Raw genomic sequence first — 21,641 nt, 5'->3', positions numbered from 1 at the left:
TCAACCTATATTCAATGGAATAGCCTGCAAAGACAAGATACTTAACGTTCGAAATGGAAAACTTTATTTTTTCAAATATTAGCTCATTTGGAATTTGATGCCTTCAACATGTTTCAAAAAAGCTGGCACAAGTGGCAAAAAAGTCTGAGAAAGTTGAGGAATGCTCATCAAACCCCTATTTGGAACATCCCAAAGGTGAACAGGCTACCGGTAATTGGCAACAGGTGGGTGCCATGATTGGGTATAAAAGCAGCTTCCATAAAATGCTCAGCCATTTACAAACAAGGATGGAGTGAGGGTCACCACATTGTCAACAAATGTGTGAGCAAATTGTCAAACAGTTTAAGAACAACATTTCTCAACGAACTATTGCAAGGAATTTAGGGATTTCGCCATCTAAGGTCTGTAATATCATCAAAAGGTTCAGAGAATCTGGAGAAATCACTGCACGTAACATTGAATACCTGTGACCTTGGATCTCTCTGGCTGTACTGATTCAACAAGCGACATCAGTGTGTAAAGGATATCACCACATGGGCTCAGGAACACTTCAGAAAACCACTGTCAGTAACTACAGTTGGTCGCTACATCTGTAAGTGCAAGTTAAAACTACTATGCAAAGCCAAAGCCATTTATCAACAACACCCAGAACGCCGCTGGCTTCGCTAGGCCCAGCTCATCTAAGATGGACTGATGCAAAGTGGAAACTGTGGACGTCGTGTATCAAAGAGGAAAAGGACCATCCGGATTGTTCTAGGCGCAAAGTTCAAAAGCCAGCATCTGTGATGGTATGGGGGTGTATTAGTGCCCAAGGCATGGCTAACTTACACATCTGTGAAGGCACCATTAATGCTGAAAGGTACATACAGGTTTTGGAGCAACATATGTTGCCATCCAAGCAACGTTATCATGGACGCCCCTGCTTATTTCAGCGAGACAATGCCAAGCCACGTGTTACAACAGCGTGGCTTCATGGTAAAAGAGTGCGAGTACTAGACTGGCCTGCCTGTAGTCCAGACCTGTCTCCCATTGAAAATGTGTGGCGCATTATGAAGCCTAAAATACCACAACGGAGACCCCGGACGGTTGAACAACTTAAGCTGTACATCAAGCAACAATGGGAAAGAATTACACCTGAAAAGCTTCAAAAAATTGGTCTCCGCATTTCCCAAACGTTTACTGAGTGTTGTTAAAAGGAAAGGCCATGTAACACAGTGGTAAAAATGCCCCTGTGCCAACTTTTTTGCAATGTGTTGCTGCCATTAAATTCTAAGTTAATGATTATTTGCAAAGAAAAAATAAGTTTCTCAGATGGAACATTAAATATCTTGTCTTAGCAGTCTATTCAATTGAATATAGGTTGAAAAGGATTTGCAAATCATTGTATTCTGTTTTTATTTACCATTTACACAACGTGCCAACTTCACTGGTTTTGGGTTTTGTAAGATTTCTGTTCAAATAAAGCCAACATTTACACTTTTTCATAGTTCCCCTTATTTGGAAAAGTATCAAAGTATCGATAGACATTTTGGCACCGGTACCAAATTGTTGGTATCAGGTCAACCCTAGTTTAAACGTAAACATGTTGCTATTGCTATTGCTATAACATTAATAAAAAAGACGCATCAAATTGGGCTTTGCGACACCGCCAGCGCTAATGACATTCAGCCGTTTTGGATACGATCGCTGTCGAACCTCCACCTGATGGTACAACTTTGACAAGCATAACTTTTTGCACTGTGTCATAAGAAAGGTGCACCATTATCTTATGTTGTTAGTCCTTATTTAACGACAAATCATGAAGTTAACTTGCGTGTATTGCTTCCGTTTTTGTAGATGGACCGTGCACACGTGTAAAAAGCCACCAAGCAACTAAAAAAAACATAATGTAGCGTCCTCCTTGTAGCGTGTACAGATGTTGAAGACAATATACACTTCATTACACATGTAATATATCACTATATCAATGATTAAATGCTTTATAATTCCACGAGAGTTTTGCAGCGGCACACGCACGTCCGTGCGCTTTATTTAGGCCCTCAAACATGCATAAGGGTTTCCTTGGCTCGTTAGTGCGTGCTGATTTTAGAAATAATGTACACTTAACTGCACATGTAATACATCAGCATGTTGCTAAACACGTTATAATTCTATGAGTGTCCGGTTTCAGCAGCACAGGCGTGCATTCGCTCTTTAATAATGTTCCCAGGGCTCTGTGTACCGGCAGGCTGGTTTTAAAGATAATGTGCATGTCATTGTATGTCTAGTATATCAAAATAAACACAATAGGAGGTGTAATGCCACCAAGTCAGCTGTTGCTGCTTTTTTCAGGCTTCTGATTGGACAAAATGTGCATGACAGCAGGTGTATGTGTTTGTGTGTGTATAGACAGTTTTGAAACTACACTTGTGTAGATGGAGATCCTTTTAACCCCAAATATGCGTTTTTGAAACTCTCCGTGTTCGTGTGGATATGGCCGAATTAGATTATCATTCACCTCACAAACACACAGAAAGTAATGCTTGTGGTTTCTTCTTTCAGGCAAAGGCAAAAAGCGAGGTGACAATCTGAAACTGGAGAATGAGCCGCAGGAGGTAATGCATATCACATGACTGCCTCGTGTTCAGAGAGAGCCCGGTCATAAGACGAGGCGGAGCAGGCTTTTGGGAATGCACAATAATCATCTGTGTTAACACCGTGTCATCTCTTGCAGTCGGACGAGGTGGCCCTTGATGCGGAGTTCCTGGACGTGTACAAGAACTGCAACGGAGTGGTCATGATGTTTGACATTACCAAGCAGTGGTATGAGACGTGATCTGCAATAATGCTGCAGTATCCAATCCACTTGATTTATTTAGCACTATCAATAACACAACTGTGCTGATAATAAAAAACAACACAAAGTAATTCAATTAATAGCATTGCAAATAGATACATCAAATAAATAGTGTATATATATGTACGGTATGTATGTATGTGTGTATATATATTTATATATATATGTACAGTATGTATGTATATATATGTGTATATACACTTGTTAAATACACTTGTTTTTAATGAATACTTAGGTTTAATGTTGGTCATTATGGTGCTACTTTGGGAGCAAAGTGTTTTCTGAGGTGGTACTTGGTGAAAAACGTTTGAGAAGCCCAATTTTAAGTTGTCTTAAAACCTAATTTTATTTTCTGGCTCTTAATTCGACATGAATTGTGTGGTCTTCTGTGTTATTTAATTGTTGTATTATTTAATTTGTTTTTACTTATGTTGTTGTTCAACCTCAAAGAGCCTCATAAATGATAGTCAATGATGATACACAATGTGTTTATATATGGAGATAAGTCTTCACATACAGCCAGGAACAAATCAATTACGGGCAAGATAGTCCCTGTCACCAGTTTCTTTCTGACTTTAAGAGAGCAGCAGTTTTTATTTCTAAAAAAGAATCCAAGCTTCACCCAAAGCTTAGAGACCAAGTTGTTCATGTGGGCTTTAAATAAAAGCTCCTGGTCGAGAGTAAAAGCCAAGTACTTGGAATTTAAGACCTGCTCTATAGGTTTCCTTTTGATGTTAGAATATTTGGAATGAGAGAAAACCAAGAGCTTGCTTTTATCTGTATTTAAAACCAATTTAAGATCAAATAAGCGAGCCTGTAAAGCAACTTGTAAAAAGTCAAGAGCCTGAGTGATGGAGGTTCTTGTTTCTGGTTACATCACACAAATAAAACCAAGTCAGGTTTGTAGATATGACACTCATGTTCTCTGTGGACCAAAGACCAAACCATGGAGGTTTCATTCCAACTCCTTCTGTTCCGTCTTTGTACTAATAGGTCTTGGGCTCCATAGACTGAACAAACTCAGTTCACCCCCCCCCCCCCCCCCTTTTTTTTTTGCAGGACATTTAACTACATCGTAAGAGAACTTCCCAAAGTACCTACTCACATACCAGTGTGTGTGTTGGGGAACCACAGAGACATGGGAGAGCACCGAGTCATCCTGCCTGACGATATCAGAGACCTGATCGCCGGACTGAACAGGTGAGTCACTTTCCCATTCTTGCTTGTTGTACAGCTTAAGTTGTTAAACAGTCCGGGGTCTCTGTTGTCGTATTTTACGCTTCGTAATGCGCCACACATTTTCAATGGGAGACAGGTCTGGACTACAGGCAGGCCAGTCGAGTATGTGCACTCTTTTACTACGAAGCCATGCTGTTGTAATACAGGCAGAATGTGGCTTGGCATTGTCCTGCTGAAATAAGCAGGGGCGTCCATGATAATGTTGCTTGGATGGCAACATATGGTGCTCCAAAACCTGTATGTACCTTTCAGCATTAATGGTGCCTTCACAGATGTGTAAGTTACCCATGTCTTGGGCACTAATACACCCCCATACCATCACAGATGCTGGCTTTTCAACTTTGCGCCTAGGACAGTCCGGATGGTTCTTTTCCTCTTTGTTCCGGAGGACACGACGTCCACAGTTTCCAAAAAAAATTTGAATTGTGGACTCGTCAGACCACAGAACACTTTTCCACTTTCCATCAGTCCATCTTAGATGAGCTCAGGCCCAGTGAAGCCAGCGGCGTTTCTGGGTTTTGTTGATAAATCGCTTTGGCTTTGCATAGTAGAGTTTTAACTTGCACTTACAGATGTAGCGACAAACTGTAGTTACTGACAGTGGTTTTCTGAAGTGTTCCTGAGCCCATGTGGTGATATCCTTTACACACTGATGTCGCTTTTTAATGCAGTACCGCCTGAGGGATCGAAGGTCGTGCAGTGATTTTTCCATATTCTCTGAACCCTTTGATGATATTACGGACCGTAGATGGTGAAATCCCTAAATTCCTTGCAATAGCTCGTTGAGAAATGTTGTTCTTAAACTGTTTGACAATTTGCTCACGCATTTGTCTGTGAATGACTGAGCATTTCATGGAAGCAGCTTTTATACCCAATCATGGCCCCCACCTGCTCCCAATTAGCCTGTTCACCTATGGGATGTTCCAAATAAGTGTTTGATGAGCATTCCTCAACTTTCTCAGTCTTTTTTTGCCACTCATGCCAGCTTTTTTGTAACATGTTGCAGGCATCAAATTCCAAATAATATTTGCAAAAAATAACAAAGTTTACCAGTTTCAACGTTAAGTATCTTGTCTTTGCAGTCTATTCAATTGAATATAAGTTTAAAAGTATTTGCAAATCATTGTATTCTATTTCTATTTACCATTTACACAATGTACCAATTTCACTGGTTTTGGGTTTTGTACATTTATTCATCGAATACTCCGAGATAAGTCTAAAAAAATTGTGTTTTCCAGGCCAGTGGGCTCATCGTACATCCACTATGCTGAGTCTTCCATGAGGAACGGCTTTGGCCTGAAATATCTGCACAGGTTCTTCAACATCCCCTTCCTGCAACTCCAGGTTATCTTTTGCTCCTCTTTTGCTTCTTAGTGAAACGTTCAACTGCAAGACGCGTTAAGAGAAATGTAATGATTATTTTTTAGGGGTGTACAATAAACATCGGGCCAGTATAAGGATTTGTGACGTCATCGAGATAAATACAACACAAAAGAAAGAAACGCTGAAGAATTACTTAAAAAAAATCTACATTATTTATTTAGTTTTTTTAAATAAAAAAATAACACAAATAAATATAAAACATGTATATAATTTGGTGTTGAATGCTCTAATGAGTGAAGATGACCCCTACTATGCTGTAGTTGAGTTAGGATGAGCAAACCAAGTGCTCCTTTTCTCCCACCTTGTCATGCTGTACAAGTCAACTTCATTTTAAACAAACATGGCGTCCACCGCGTGGGACTTCTTCACTGTTTCAGATGAGTACTTTGAGCTTGCGTTCTGCAGACAATGGAAAAAAGAAGTCAGCCCAAAGAAAGGCGGTGTGCCCAAACTACACTTAAATCCCCATTTGAAGTATAACTGATATAAGTTATCGTATCGGTTTTGAGAAGCAGGAACTTATCTGCATCGTATTGGCTTGGAAAAAAATATATTGTGCATCCCTAATTTTTTTTTCAGTTGCTAAACATTTTTTTCCCAAAACATGTTGCCAATTTTATTTTAGCCTAGAGTGTTTTAGACGGAAGTGTCAAACATTTTTCCACCGATCACCACAGACAGACAAATTTAAGGATGCAAAGGCCACTTAAAAAATGTTCATGTTATATTATATTATTTATTGTATTATTTCATGTTTTCTGTATGTTTGTCTTTTTATTTTCTATTAGTATTATGATGGTAATATTTATGGTAAATTATCCTGTTCTCTGTTTTCATGTGATTATATTTTTAGAAACATGCTAAAGCAGGGGTGTCACACTGAAAAATGAAAGCATGCGGGGGCCATTTTGTAATTTTTTCATTTCATTATATATATATATATATATATATATATATATATATATATATATATATATATATATATATATATATATATATATATATATATATACATACATACATACATACATACATACACACATACACACACACATATACTGTATATATACACACACATTTCCTGTGTATATATGTTGGGGCGGTATAGCTCGGTTGGTAGAGCGGCCGTGCCAGCAACTTGAGGGTTGCAGGTGCGATCCCCGCTTCCGCCATCCTAGTCACTGCCGTTGTGTCCTTGGGCAAGACACTTTACCCACCTGCTCCCAGTGCCACCCACACTGGTTTAAATGTAACTTAGATATTGGGTTTCACAATGTAAAGCGCTTTGAGTCACTTGAGAAAAAGCGCTATATAAATGTAATTCACTTCACTTCACTTCATTATTATTATTTGAGCAATGACAATTAAAAAAAAATCAGACTCAAGGTCCCGAGGATCCAAAAGGTCCCACTCATAACTATTAAAAATAAGTCAAATATCAATATATATATTATTTTTACTTTCAATGTTTAACTCTCGAGATCAACTTCAGATCTACTCGTCAATTATACGTTTTGTTTTTTGAGCAACGACAGTTTTTTAGTAATAAAAAATCCCCAACATGGCAGATTTGTGTTTATCTTGTCAATGTTGCACATATTTGCTTTTTTATTCCTTTTTTTGTGTGTTTGTAATTTATTTTTAAGTACTTAAAGTACAACTACAAGTACAAGTTTAGATGTACTTTGTTGTCAAAATTGGATCTCGAAATGATCATTCACGCGTTCATTTCGTCTCGCATTGACTATTGCAATTCTGTTTTCACTCTCTTCAAAAAGTCAACGCTAAAGAGACTTCAGACTGTACAAAATGCGGCTGCCAGACCCAGAACAGTCCATATCACCCCCATTTTATCCAGTCTTCTTTGGCTTCCTGTTAAATTCCACATTAAGTTTAAGATTTTAGTCCTGACATTCCGTGCATTGCATGGTGGGGCCCCTCAGTCCATCACTGACTTGCTATGCCCCTACTCTTCAGGGCGCAGCCTCTGGGTCTTCAGGCCAGGGTCTTCTAAAAATCCCCAAAACTCGTTTTAAAACCCGTGGAGACCTGGCATTCCAGGCTATAGCTCTCAGACTCTGGAACAATTTGCACCAGTACCTTCGTAATCTTGACTGTGTTGAAACTTTTAAGAAACATTTGAAAACTTCTCTTTTTAGTAAAGCTTTTAGTTAATGCACCTTTTAACTATCATTTTTAATCCACATTGTATCCTTTTTATGATGTTGTCCCTGTTGTTTTAAATTGAATTGTTGTTTTACTTCACCTATGTTTTGTACAAAGCTTTGTGATTTTATCTGTGAAAAGCGCTTTATAAATAAAATGTACTTACTTACTTACTTACTTACTTACTTGTGCAAATACAATAAAGACCATACCATACCAAAACGTGCCGCGGGCCACACTTTGGACACCTGTGCTAAAACAAAATTCCAGCGTGTGTCATGATATGCTGGGATGTTAAATAATTGTATGATATTTAAGGTTTTACCCTTGATGCAGTATGACAATGTCAGCCATGCTCCTTGTCACCTTGATCTGCAGAGAGAAACCCTCCTGAGGCAGCTGGAGACCAACCAGTTGGACATCGACGCCACCCTGGAAGAGCTGACTGTGCAGCAGGAGACCGAAGATCAAAACTATGAGATGTAGTTAATCAGCTTTCATTTGTGTTGTTACTGGAACTATTTTGACCACTTGTCTTCCGATTTCTACAGCTTCCTGGAGCACCTGGAGTGCCGCAGTAAAGGCTACGGCTCGCCGGGTCCTGCCAACGGTCAAAGTCCCTCCTCGGGCTCCCAGTCCCCCATCGTCCCTCCCAGCGGGGCGTCCACAGGAAGCTCCAGTCCGAGCACACCTCAGCCCCCGGCGCCCTCACAGCCGCCACCGCAGTCGCCTTCCGTGTCCGCCCCCTCGGCTTCGGCTCTGGCCGCCGCCATCGGTCGCGCGGCCTCGCCGTCAGCTGATGTGAAGTCAGCAGCTCAGTCACCGGAGCACATTCAGTCCGCCGCCGCACCAGCGGCAGCCCCCCAGAAACGTGGCTTCATGTCCCGCTGGTTTGGCTCGTCTCCTGCCGCCGAGGCTTCTGTTAGTGCATCGGGTATGATAGAGAAAGGCATTCACACTCCATTATTCTGCACCAACATTCATCTATTTTTATTCTTCCATGGTGTTTTTTGTCCGCCTCGAACTCCCAAACATTTCATCCAATTGATCCTGTTCAAGCGTCAAAACATTCGGCACTTTCAGGACATGCGATCTCATTCAACAAACGTTCCCCAATATTACCGGTTTTACAGTAAATCATAATTTTAAGGTTTGGCCCTTTTTCTTGCGACAACTCCTACATTTTTCATCTAATCTCAACCATTCCACATTTAAAACATTTGTTTTGAGTAGGACAATATTTTTTCTAACCCCAAAAGGTCACAGTTTTTACAGTATTCATGATTTTCCAAAATATCCAATCTAATCCCCTTTATTTACAGTCGTGGTCAAAAGTTTACATACACTTTTAAATAACATAATGTCATGGCTGTCTTGAGTTTCCAATAATTTCTACAACTCTTATTTTTTGTGATAGAGTGATTGGAGCACATACTTGTTGGTCCCAAAAAACACTTATGAAGATTGGTTCTTTTATGAATTTATTGTGGGTCTACTGAAAATGTGACCAAATCTGCTGGGTCAAAAGTATACATACAGCAATGTTAATATTTGTTTAAATGACCCTTGGCAAGTTTCACTGCAATACGGAACTTTTGGTAGCCATCCACAAGCTTCTGGCATGCTTCTGTTTGAAATTTGACCACTCCTCTTGACAAAATTGGTGCAGTTCAGCTAAATGTGTTGGTTTTCTGACATGGACTTTTTTCTTCACCATTGTCCACACGTTTAAAATCAGGACTTTGGGAAGGCCATTCTAAAACCTTAATTCTAGCCTGATTTAGCCATTCTTTTCCTTATTTGATGTGTGTTTTCCCAAAGTCCTGACTTAAACCCCATTGAGAACATGTTGACAATGCTGAAGAAACAAGTCTATGTCAGAAAAACAACAAATTTAGCTGAACTGCACCAATTTTGTCAAGAGGAGTGGTAAAAAAATCAACCAGAAGCTTGCCAGAAGCTTGTGGATGGCTACCAAAAGCGCCTTATTGCAGTGAAACTTGCCAAGGCACATGTAACCAAATATTAACATTGCTGTATGTATACTTATGACCCAGCAGATTAGGTCACATTTTCAGTAGACTCATAATAAATTCAAAAAAGAACCAAACTTCATGAATGTTTTTTGTGACAAACAAGTGTGTGCTCCAATCACTCTATCCCAAAAAAATAAGAGTTGTAGGAATGATTGAAAACTCAAGACAGCCATGACATTATGTTCTTTACAAGTGTATGTAAACTTTTGACCACGACTGTATATAGCACTATTACAACAAAACTGGCTCCAGAGTGCTGCGCATAAAAAAAGAAACAATAAAAGTCATCAAATTACAAGTATTTCAAATGAAACAAATAAACAATAAACAAACAAATAATAATAATAATATAATTAAATAATAAAAGACATCAATGAAATAGAATAAAACAATAAAAACAAATATAATAGAATAAAACAATAATAGACACAGAGAACCACAAGATTCACGCCGATTTTAAAAGCCAGAGAATAAAAGTGGGTTTTTAAGACGAGACTTAAAACATTCAACAGTGGGGGCCATTCTGACATGAGGGGGCAGAACATTCCAAAGTTTAGGGCCGAAGGTCCTGTCTCCCCTAGTTTTAAGCCTGGTTTTAGGCCCCAGAAGTTGGAACCGGCCCTCGGACCTCAACGTGCGAGTTGGAGCATACATTTGGATGAGGTCTGTGATGTACTTTGGGGCCGGTCCATTAAAAGCTTTAAAAACAAACGGTAACATTTTAAAATCAATTCTAAAATGAACAGTAAGCCACTGCGGAAAAGCGAGAATCGGGGCGCTGTGCTCTATTTTTTTGGTTCCTGTTAAAAGTCGTGCCGCAGAGTTCTGGACTGTGTAAGCGTGACAGTTACTAATTATATTGGACAATATAATTGGGACTCATCCCACCATTTTCACTTACGGTTGCCATTTTTTTCCGCCTAAAAATAACCTTGACTGCAAGTAGATATTCCACGCTATCAAAAAATATATTTGCTGTAGTAAACAAAGAAGCATTTATTTAGTCTGAAATTAGCAAAAAAGCAATACTTTCGCTGAATCGCTCCCTTTAACGTTCAAAGTTGGACACCATTCGGACAGCGAGGCAGTTTGGCTGAGAGGATAACACACATGCCTTTCATTCGAACCCCGGAAAGGACCGAAACAAACAGTCTTTATTTAGTAAATGTTTACATCTATGAGTCAAATAAATACATTTTATTGTAAAGAAAAAACATATACCGTATTTTTCGGAGTATAAGTCGCTCCAGAGTATAAGTCGCACCGGCCGAAAATGCATAATAAAGAAGGAAAAAAACATATATAAGTCGCACTGGAGTATAAGTCGCATTTTTGGGGGAAATGTATTTGATAAAACCCAACACCAAGAATAGACATCTGAAAGGCAATTTAAAATAAAAAAAAGAATAGTGAACAACAGGCTGAATAAGTGTACGTTATATGAGGCATAAATAACCAACTGAGAACGTGCCTGGTATGTTAACGTAACATATTATGGTAAGAGTCATTCAAATAACTATAACATATAGAACATGTTATACGTTTACCAAACAATCTGTCACTCCTAATCGCTAAATCCCATGAAATCTTATACGTCTAGTCTCTTACGTGAAAGAGCTAAATAATATTATTTGATATTTTACGGTAATGTGTTAATAATTTCACACATAAGTCGCTCCTGAGTATAAGTCGCACCACCTGCCAAACTATGAAAGAAACTGCGACTTATAGTCTGAAAAATGCAGTACTCGAAATGAGGTAGTCCTGTCGCGCACACATCTTTTTTAACCAAAGCGGTTTTGAAAGCCTGGCTGTTTAGTATAGTGGTTGAAGCTATGGACTGACCCACAAGGGTTAATTTAGTAAGTTCATTCTGGGATGCAAACTTCCTTGGCTAATTTCGCAGCCAGTCTCATAGTTAAATTCCCACTATTATAACGGTGGCAGAGGGGTTAGTGCGTCTGCCTCACAATACGAAGGTCCTGAGTAGTCGTGAGTTCAATCCCGGCCTCTGGATCTTTCTGTGTGGAGTTTGCATGTTCTCCCCGTGACTGCGTGGGTTCCCTCCGGGTACTCCGGCTTCCTCCCACCTCCAAAGACATGCACCTGGGGATATATTGATTGGCAACACTAAATTGGCCCTAGTGTGTGAATGTGAGTGTGAATGTTGTCTGTCTATCTGTGTTGGCCCTGCCATGAGGTGGTGACTTGTCCAGGGTGTACCCCGCCTTCCGCCCGATTGTAGCTGAGATAGGCTCCAGCACCCCCCGTGACCCCGAAGGGAATAAGCGGTAGAAAATGGATGGATAACATACTTTTTTCATTTCTAAATTGATAGAACGTTGCAGTACACTTTCCTATCCTCAACATTCAAATGTTTGCTACAATCAGAGTATTTCTACATTCAAACCATTTCACAGTTAAACCATTTCCACCTTTCCTTGGACATTCATTTTAAACGAGCTTTCTTCAATATTCAAACCATTCCTACTGGACATTCAAACATATTATTACAATACTCTACATTCCTTCTGCATTTCAGTCCACCTCCTGTATTGGGCATCCACACACCAGTGTATTTTCTAGTTACTGTATATTGTGTATTCCTATTCAAGGTAGATGAAGGAATTGTCACCTCTACTTGGGTGAACAGTGAAGTAATACAGTTTTTAATATGACATTTAATATCCTGTTATGAGAGTCTTAATGATGGGGTTAAGCGAGGAGAGAACAGTCACAAGGTTCCAGCCTGAGCTTGAAATAATCCCAGGACTGGTTGGTATTAGGATGTCATGTGAAGTTGCCGTTCTGTGTAGCAGCAAAGTTACTGTGGGGCGTTTGAATACTTTGTACTGCTTCCATGTTTTCCTCAGAGGACCCGCCTGCTCCAGTGTGTCCTGCTGTCGTGCAAAGTGTGGACGACTTTGTGCCAGAAGAGAGACTGGACAAGAATTTCCTAGAGGACAGTTTGCCCTCAAAGACCAAGACGCCTCAACCAGTCTCAGCCTTGGACAGCGACAGGTGAGTAGTATGGATGTAACGCTATCAAAATCTCATGGTACGATATTATCATTCACGGTATTAAAGGGGAACTGCACTTTTTTGGGGAATTTTGCCTGTCGTTCACAACTATTATGAGAGAACATAATGTCATGGCTGTCTTGAGTTTCCAATCATTTCTACAACTTTTATTTTTTTGTGATAGAGTGATTGGAGCACGTACTTGTTGGTCACAAAAAACATTCATGAAGTTTGGTTTTTTTATGAATTTATTATGGGTCTACTGAAAAAGTGACCAAATCTGCTGGGTCAAAAGTATATATACAGCAATGTTAATCTTTGGTTACATGATTGGCAACACTAAATGGGCCTTAGTGTGTGAATGTGAGTGTGAATGTTGTCTGTCTATCTGTGTTGGCCCTGCGATGAGGCGGCGACTTGTCCAGGGTGTACCCCGCCTTCCGCCCGATTGTAGTTGAGATAGGCTCCAGCACCCCCAGCGACCCCAAAAGGGATAAGCGGTAGAAAATGGATGGATGTACACTACCGTTCAAAAGTTTGGGGTCACATTGGAATGTCCTTATTTTTGAAGGAAAAGCACTGTACTTTTCAATGAAGATAACTTTAAACTAGTCTTAACTTTAAAGAAATACACTCTATACATTGCTAATGTGGCAAATGACTATTCTAGCTGCAAATGTCTGGTTTTTGGTGCAATATCTACATAGGTGTATAGAGGCCCATTTCCAGAAACTATCACTCCAGTGTTCTAATGGTACAATGTGTTTGCTCATTGGCTCAGAAGGCTAATTGATGATTAGAAAACCCTTGTGCAATCATGTTCACACATCTGAAAACAGTTTAGCTCGTTACAGAAGCTACAAAACTGACCTTCCTTTGAGCAGAATGAGTTTTTGGAGCATCACATTTGTGGGGTCAATTAAACGCTCAAAATGGCCAGAAAAAGAGAACTTTCATCTGAAACTCGACAGTCTATTCTTGTTCTTAGAAATGAAGGCTATTCCACAAAATTGTTTGGGTGACCCAAACTTTTGAACGGTAGTGTATGTCCCTTGGCAAGTTTCACTGCAATAAGGTGCTTTTGGTAGCCATCCACATGCTTCTGGCAAGCTTCTGGTTGAATTTTTGACCACTTCTCTTGACAAAATTGGTGCAATTCAGCTAAATTTGTTGGTTTTCTGACATGGACTTGTTTCTTTTTTCATTGTCCACACGTTTAAGTCAGGACTTTGGGAAGGCCATTCTAAAACCTTAATTCTATCCTGATTTAGCCATTCCTTTACCAATTTTGACGTGTGTTTGGTGTCATTGTCCTGTCTGAACACCTAACTGTGCCCAAGACCCAACCTCCGGGCTGATGATTTTAGGTTGTCCTGAAGAATTTGGAGGTAATCCTCCTTTTTCATTGTCCCGTTTACTCCCTGTAAAGCACCAGTTCCATTGGCAGCAAAACAGGCCCAGAGCATAATACTACCACCACCATGCTTGACGGTAGGAATTGGTGTTCCTGGGATTAAAGGCCTCGCCTTTTCTCCTCCAAACATATTGCTGGGTATTGTGGCTATACAGCTCCATTTTTGTTTCATCTGACATCATTTGGACAAAGATAAGACCTTCTGGAGGAAGCTGGAAGAAGGGGCTACCAAAAGCGCCTTATTGCAGTGAAACTTGCCAAGGGACATGTAACCAAATATTAACATTGCTGTATGTATACTTTTGACCCAGCAGATTTGGTAACATTTTCAGTAGACACATAATAAATTCATAAAAGAACCAAACTTCATGAATGTTTTTTGTGACAAACAAGTATGTGCTCCAATCACTCTATCACAAAATAATGAGAGTTGTAGAAATTATTGGAAACTCAAGACAGCCATGACATTATGTTCTTTACAAGTGTATGTAAACTTTTGACCATGACTGTATATATAATGTAGTAACAGACACCTTCATAACTATATGTAGTATGTACAATACACACACTGCAAGTATATACTGTATATATAATGTAGTAACAGACACCAACACAAGGTAAAGATAGCAGATTTGTATGACAAATCTTCTTGTGTTCCTGTAATTTTTTGTAGTGACGGTGAAGGCAGAGGGAACCCCATGGTGTCTGCTTTCCAGGATGAGCTTGATCCTGACGACACAGAATCCAGTCTTCCACAAGCTACAACGTTGCCACATAGCAAAGACATCTCTCTGTCCAGTGAGGATGAGGAGAAGGAGCGAGCACCAGCAGCAACAACTGTGAAAAAGGACCAGGAATTTGACAGTGAATCTGAACTCAAAGCGTAGGTTTTGACACCAGAAAGTGTTAAACGTGTTTAAAAATGTATGTTGTAATGTTGCAGGTTGCCCTGAAGAATTGAAGGTTTGTTTGTCATTTACAGACAAATCTGAATTTAAAGGGGAACTGCACTTTTTTTGGAATTATGCCTATTGTTCACAATCATGAGTTTTTTTGCATTTTAACATGCAAAAATCGTCTTGTTCTTGGTGGCTAGCAATTCAGCTAATTCAGCCATGACATTATGTTCTTTACAAGTGTATGTAAACTTTTGACCAAGATTGTAAATACTATTTGTGTGTTAAATGTTCTTGGTACTTGTGAATAAGTGAGAACAAATGCAAACTATATGTAATATTTGAATTATTTACGGTTTCACTTATGTCACTGCTGCAGCCAAATCAGACAACCAAAAGGATCTAAAGCTTCAGAGCCCAGAAAGCCGACTTCAGCGCCCATCTTCCTCACTCTAACTCCAACATCAGAGCAGCAGGGCAAGAAGATGGGAATCTCACCCATGGCTGAGGACTCTGACACGGACCCCGAGGTTCCAGTGGCCCAACAGATGCTGTCTTTTGTAATGGATGATCCTGATTTTGAGTCGGAAGCATTCAACACACCCAAAGTCGAAAAGGTAAAGAGACATTTCATAGCCTGTAGAACAGAGCTTAATGGACCCTGCTGTGATCTTCAGACTACATTCCCAGTCGGAGATGGACTTCTATCTGACCTCTCAGATGATGACATGCAGCCGGTGAAGGTGCCAGAACCTGCAAAGCCCGCAGTGATCTCCTTCAAACACAAAGATGATACGGACCTTTTTGGCCTCGGCATTCAAGAAGAGCCCTCAGCGACCAAAGAGAGCAGCGATGAGCAAGAAGGCAAGACATTTTTCTCTGTGTTGTAACTATAGCTATGAAATAGTCTTGTGGTGTGTTTTCATTCTGTCCTGTTACATCTAATGTAGGGCTGTTTGTTAGGAACCGTAGGTGTGGTTTTGCTACAGTAAGGGAATTAGATGCTTATGCCACAGACACTAGTCGTGTGTTGCACTATCAACAACTCATTAAAACACACTCAAGACTACAGTTAAAATATAATTATCAAAAACAAAACAAACCAGGCACTACATGCAGAGCTGCAGAAAACGGCAAGAAACGATAACAACAACCACCACAACAATACCCACCACAACCATCAACACGACAATGCCCACCACAACAACAGCAACAACCACCACCACAACAATACCCACCACAACCACCATCACAACAGAAACAACCACCACAATACACACCACAACCACCAACACAACAATACCCACCATTACCACCACAATAACAGCAACAACCACCACCACAACAATACCCACCATAACCATCAACACGACAATACCCACCACAACCACCATCACAACAATACCCACCATTACCACCACAATAACAGCAACAACCACCACCACTACAATACCCACCACAACCACCAACACAACAATACCCACCATTACCACAACAATGACAGCAAAAGCCACCACAACCACCAACACAACAATACCCACCAGAACCACCAACACGACAATACCCACCACAAGCATCAACATGACAATACCCACCACAACCATCAACACAACAATACCCACCATCACCACCACAACAATACCTACTACAGCCACCAACACAACAATACCCACCACAACCATCAACACGACAATGCCCACCACAACAACAGCAACAACCACCACCACAACAATACCCACCACAACCACCATCACAACAGCAACAACCACCACAATACACACCACAACCACCAACACAACAATAACCACCATTACCACCACAATAACAGCAACAACCACCACCACAACAATACCCACCATAACCATCAACACGACAATACCCACCACAACCACCATCACAACAATACCCACCATTACCACCACAATAACAGCAACAACCACCACCACTACAATACCCACCACAACCACCAACACAACAATACCCACCATTACCACAACAATGACAGCAAAAGCCACCACAACCACCAACACAACAATACCCACCAGAACCACCAACACGACAATACCCACCACAAGCATCAACATGACAATACCCACCACAACCACCATCACAACAATACCCACCATTACCACCACAACAGTAACAACCACCACAATACCCACCACAACCATCAACACAACAATACCCACCATCACCACCACAACAATACCTACTACAACCACCAACACAACAATACCCACCACAACCATCAACACGACAATACCCACCACAACAACAGCAACAACCACCACCACAACAATACCCACCATTACCACCACAACACCAGCAACAACCACCACCACAACAATACCCACCACAACCACCATCACAACAGCAACAATCACCACAATACACACCACAACCACCAACACAACAATACCCACCATTACCACCACAATAACAGCAACAACCACCACCACAACAATACCCACCATAACCATCAACACGACAATACCCACCACAACCACCATCACAATAATACCCACCATTACCACCACAATAACAGCAACAACCACCACCACTACAATACCCACCACAACCACCAACACAACAATACCCACCATTACCACAACAATGACAGCAAAAGCCACCACGACCACCAACACAACAATACCCACCAGAACCACCAACCCGACAATACCCACCACAAGCATCAACATGACATTACCCACCACAACCACCATCACAACAATACCCACCATTACCACCTCAACAGTAACAACCACCACAATACCCACCACAACCATCAACACAACAATACCCACCACAACCATCAACACGACAATACCCACCACAACAACAGCAACAACAACCACCACCACAACAATACCCACCATTACCACCACAACAACAGCAACAACCACCACCACCACCACAATACCCACCACAACCACCAACACAACAATACCCACCATTACCACAACAATAACAGCAAAAGCCACCACGACCACCAACACAACAATACCCACCAGAACCACCAACACGACAATACCCACCACAAGCATCAACATGACAATACCCACCACAACCACCATCACAACAATACCCACCATTACCACCACAACAGTAACAACCACCACAATACCCACCACAACCATCAACACAACAATACCCACCATCACCACCACAACAATACCTACTACAACCACCAACACAACAATACCCACCACAACCATCAACACGACAATACCCACCACAACAACAGCAACAACAACCACCACCACAACAATACCCACCATTACCACCACAACAACAGCAACAACAACCACCACCACCACCACCACAATACCCACCACAACCATCAACACAACAATACCCACTATTGCCACCACAACAACCGCAACCACCACCACCACAACAATACCCACCACAACCACCATCACAACAATACCCACCATTACCACCACAACAGCCACAACCACCACCACAACAATACCCACCATTACCACCACAACAGCAACAACCACCACCATCACAACAATACCTACCACAACCACCAACACTACAATACCCATCATTACCACCACAACAACAATATCCACCACCACGTAAATACTCAACACCACAACAATACCCACCACCACAGAAATACCCACAACCACAACAATACCTTACTAACTACTACTGCTGTTCCTACTACTAACTACTGTTATTACTAACTAGTACTAACTCCTACCATTACTATTAACTACTGTTATCACTAATTAATACTACAAACTACTGTTATTACTAACTACTACTAGTAATAACTCATACCATTACTACTGTTATTACTAATTACTACGACAAACTACTGTTATTACTAACTACTACTAGTACTAACTTCTACAATTACCACTAACTACTGTTATTACTAATTACTACTACAAACTACTATTATTACTAACTACTACTAGTACTAACTCCAACCATTACTATAAACTGCTGTTATTACTAATTACTACTGCAAACTACTCTTATTACTAACTACTGTTATTACTAAAACCTAACATTACTACTAACTACTGGTATCACTAAGTACTATTACTAACAACTACTGCTAGTACAGTACTGGTGCTTTGCAGTGGTTATTTGTGATGTGATGGAAGAATCCAGACTGATGTGTGTTTGTTTCCAGATAAAGAAAGCAAGCATGTGTCCAAAGACAAGAAGAAGAAGAAGAAAAAGAGCAAAGAGGTAAACTTGTCATGACTCGTCTCCAGTGGAACTGTCTTTCAGTCACCAAGTCCTGGTCCACCATGTTTTTCTTTGTACTAAAAAGGGCCCATTAAATGCAGAAGCAGCTTTTCTTACCTCTTGGTGCATGTTCTTGTGTATTTGGGATCTGCATAAATCCTGAAGATGGGAAATCACAGCATGGAGATAAGACAATCTTGCCTTCCGTCATACTTCCTCCAGATGTTTGAAACCTGTGCCATTTGTCACCTTTTTGCCATAGGTGAAGTCATATATGGCATGAATTTACCCAAAGTGCTTTGCGCGAGTCTGCCATTGTAGTCAATAAGCTCCTTTTTCTCTATCCTCTTGTTGTGGGGCAGACTGGCTCGTACATGCACATGCATGCTCCACTGTGGCCATTTCTAATACAAAGTAGCGTACAGTTCAAACTTTTATCTGTTAGTAGACTCGCTATGGAAGATACAAACATGGCTGACGGGCAGATGACACGGTGGAAGTAAAAAAAGACCCGTTATGTTATGTGGACCACAAGGAAGTGTTTTAAAATAATCATAATACTCTTTTACGTTGACAGGAAGTAGGGGTGTCAGTCTGTGGGCACCTCACGATTCCCAGGGTGACGATTTGATTCAGAATCGTTTTTGGATTCAAACCAATTCCGGCAATGTATTATTTGGTATAATAATTTTAATGAAACTTTTTCAAAACTGGTTTCAGGTTAGAAAAGCTCCTTCTGGTTGGATGGAGATGGCCTAAAAACCTATTGTATTCTTGTAATTAAAAAAAAAGTTTTTTAATACATTTTTGAGAATTGTGAATCAATTTAGAATCGGGATCAATAAGAATTGTGATTAGGATGTGAGTCAGTTTTTGTTGTGCACCCCGGGTGCGGCACGCAGACGTCTTCAATTTGGCCCGCGAGTTAATAAGGAATCTTTCTTCTTCATTTTAATAGTCTGACAACTTTGATTCTGCTATTATGTTGCCATCCAGTGGACAAGGTGAGTAATCCAGGTCAATGCCCTTTAATTATGCTCTGACTTCTATGACCTAATGCAAACAACCAACCCTAGTCATGGTGCAAAAAAAAAAGAAAGATCCAACCAACACAAAAAGTCAACACAAATGGTCACACATAACACAACCTGCTCACTGAAATGTGTGGATTTTATATAAAATGTCCAAACACATCACGTAATTAAAAATTACACCCATTTAAATCCATTACAAAGCGTGGTTGGAAAAAAGCTAAATTCTCTCCACACGTATCCTTTTTTGGTGAATTTTAGCTGCTTGATATTTCTGATTGATTACAAAACTTTTAGGGAGGTCGTCACGGAAGTAAACAAAGTAGAAGTCTAACTTTAACTTACTCTTAATATCCACTTATATTAATGATCAATTATATATCCATTATATGAATGTATTACTATATTAATATAATATTCATATATGTAAATGTACATATGTATGTGTATATATATATATGTATGTATGTATGTATGTATGTATGTATATATATATATATATATATATATATATATATATATATATATATATATATATATATATATATATATGTATATGTATATGTATATGTATATATATATATATATATATGTATATATATATGTATATGTGTGTATATATGTATATGTGTGTATATGTCTTAATTAGATTATCCAAAAAAAATAGTGCTCGATACCGTGGTAAAGCGTAATATGTATGTGTGGGAAAAAATCACAAGACTATTTCATCTCTACAGGCCTGTTTCATGAGGGGTTTTCCTCAATCCTTAGGAGATTTTAATGGAAGCATTCACATACCCGCGCAGAATGACTACAAGCTAAGGCTCATAGAGAAGACGGAACACTTCCTGAGAAGGATGCGGTGGAAAGCACACTTTTTCCTCCACCCTGAAACAAAAGGAACACAAAAGAAAACTTACGGATTCAAATCCACCAAGAACCCACCCACAATTGAGGAACTAAAGGATTTTGAGAACGACATGCTCAAAATGATACAATCAGTCAAATTCAAGCCAGTCCGCAACCCACTCCTCACCAAGCTGAAAAATGACACGGAGCGCATCAAGAAAGTAAGCAACCTCATCATAGCTGCCGATAAAACCACAAATTTCTACAGAATGAACATACAAGAACATAACACTTTACTGAACAGAAGCATCACCAAATCATACAAAAAAGCACAACCCAACACATTACAGAACATCCACCGGGAAAACAAACGGATCGCGGCTGAACTGGACATCGAGGACAGGGTGGACGCTACAGCCAACAAGGAAGCCTTCATCACATTGAAGGACCACAAACCCAACTTCACAAATAACCCATCATGCCGACTAATAAACCCAACTAAATCCGAATTAGGAAAAATCAGCAAAACAATCCTGGACAGAATCAACACAAAAA

The 21,641-nt window shown here is 40.1% G+C and overlaps 2 protein-coding genes across 4 annotated transcripts in view; both read left to right on the top strand.

Annotated features, from left to right (window-relative positions):
• The window catches only part of rabl6b (RAB, member RAS oncogene family-like 6b), a 53,770-nt gene that overhangs the window by 21,160 nt on the left and 10,969 nt on the right, over positions 1-21,641 (top strand). For all 3 annotated transcript variants that reach the window (XM_062025415.1, XM_062025416.1, XM_062025414.1), the window contains 11 exons: positions 2,542-2,594; positions 2,714-2,802; positions 3,896-4,036; positions 5,314-5,419; positions 8,003-8,106; positions 8,176-8,558; positions 12,534-12,681; positions 14,769-14,978; positions 15,371-15,608; positions 15,669-15,855; positions 19,148-19,206. In XM_062025415.1, the coding sequence (XP_061881399.1) occupies positions 2,542-2,594; positions 2,714-2,802; positions 3,896-4,036; positions 5,314-5,419; positions 8,003-8,106; positions 8,176-8,558; positions 12,534-12,681; positions 14,769-14,978; positions 15,371-15,608; positions 15,669-15,855; positions 19,148-19,206 (1,718 nt within the window). The remainder of the gene's footprint in view (positions 1-2,541; positions 2,595-2,713; positions 2,803-3,895; positions 4,037-5,313; positions 5,420-8,002; positions 8,107-8,175; positions 8,559-12,533; positions 12,682-14,768; positions 14,979-15,370; positions 15,609-15,668; positions 15,856-19,147; positions 19,207-21,641) is intronic.
• Positions 15,946-19,129, top strand: LOC133632760 (mucin-2-like). Its single transcript, XM_062025413.1, has one exon. It carries the CDS (start codon positions 16,105-16,107, stop codon positions 18,580-18,582), a length of 2,478 nt encoding a protein of 825 aa, XP_061881397.1. The 5' UTR covers positions 15,946-16,104; the 3' UTR covers positions 18,583-19,129.

This window comes from Entelurus aequoreus, linkage group LG17, assembly GCF_033978785.1.
Source record: "Entelurus aequoreus isolate RoL-2023_Sb linkage group LG17, RoL_Eaeq_v1.1, whole genome shotgun sequence".
In the NCBI taxonomy this organism is placed as follows: Eukaryota; Metazoa; Chordata; class Actinopteri; order Syngnathiformes; family Syngnathidae; genus Entelurus; species Entelurus aequoreus.
Note: the sequence above shows the minus strand (reverse complement) of the source record. Positions and strands in the feature narration are given on the sequence as shown.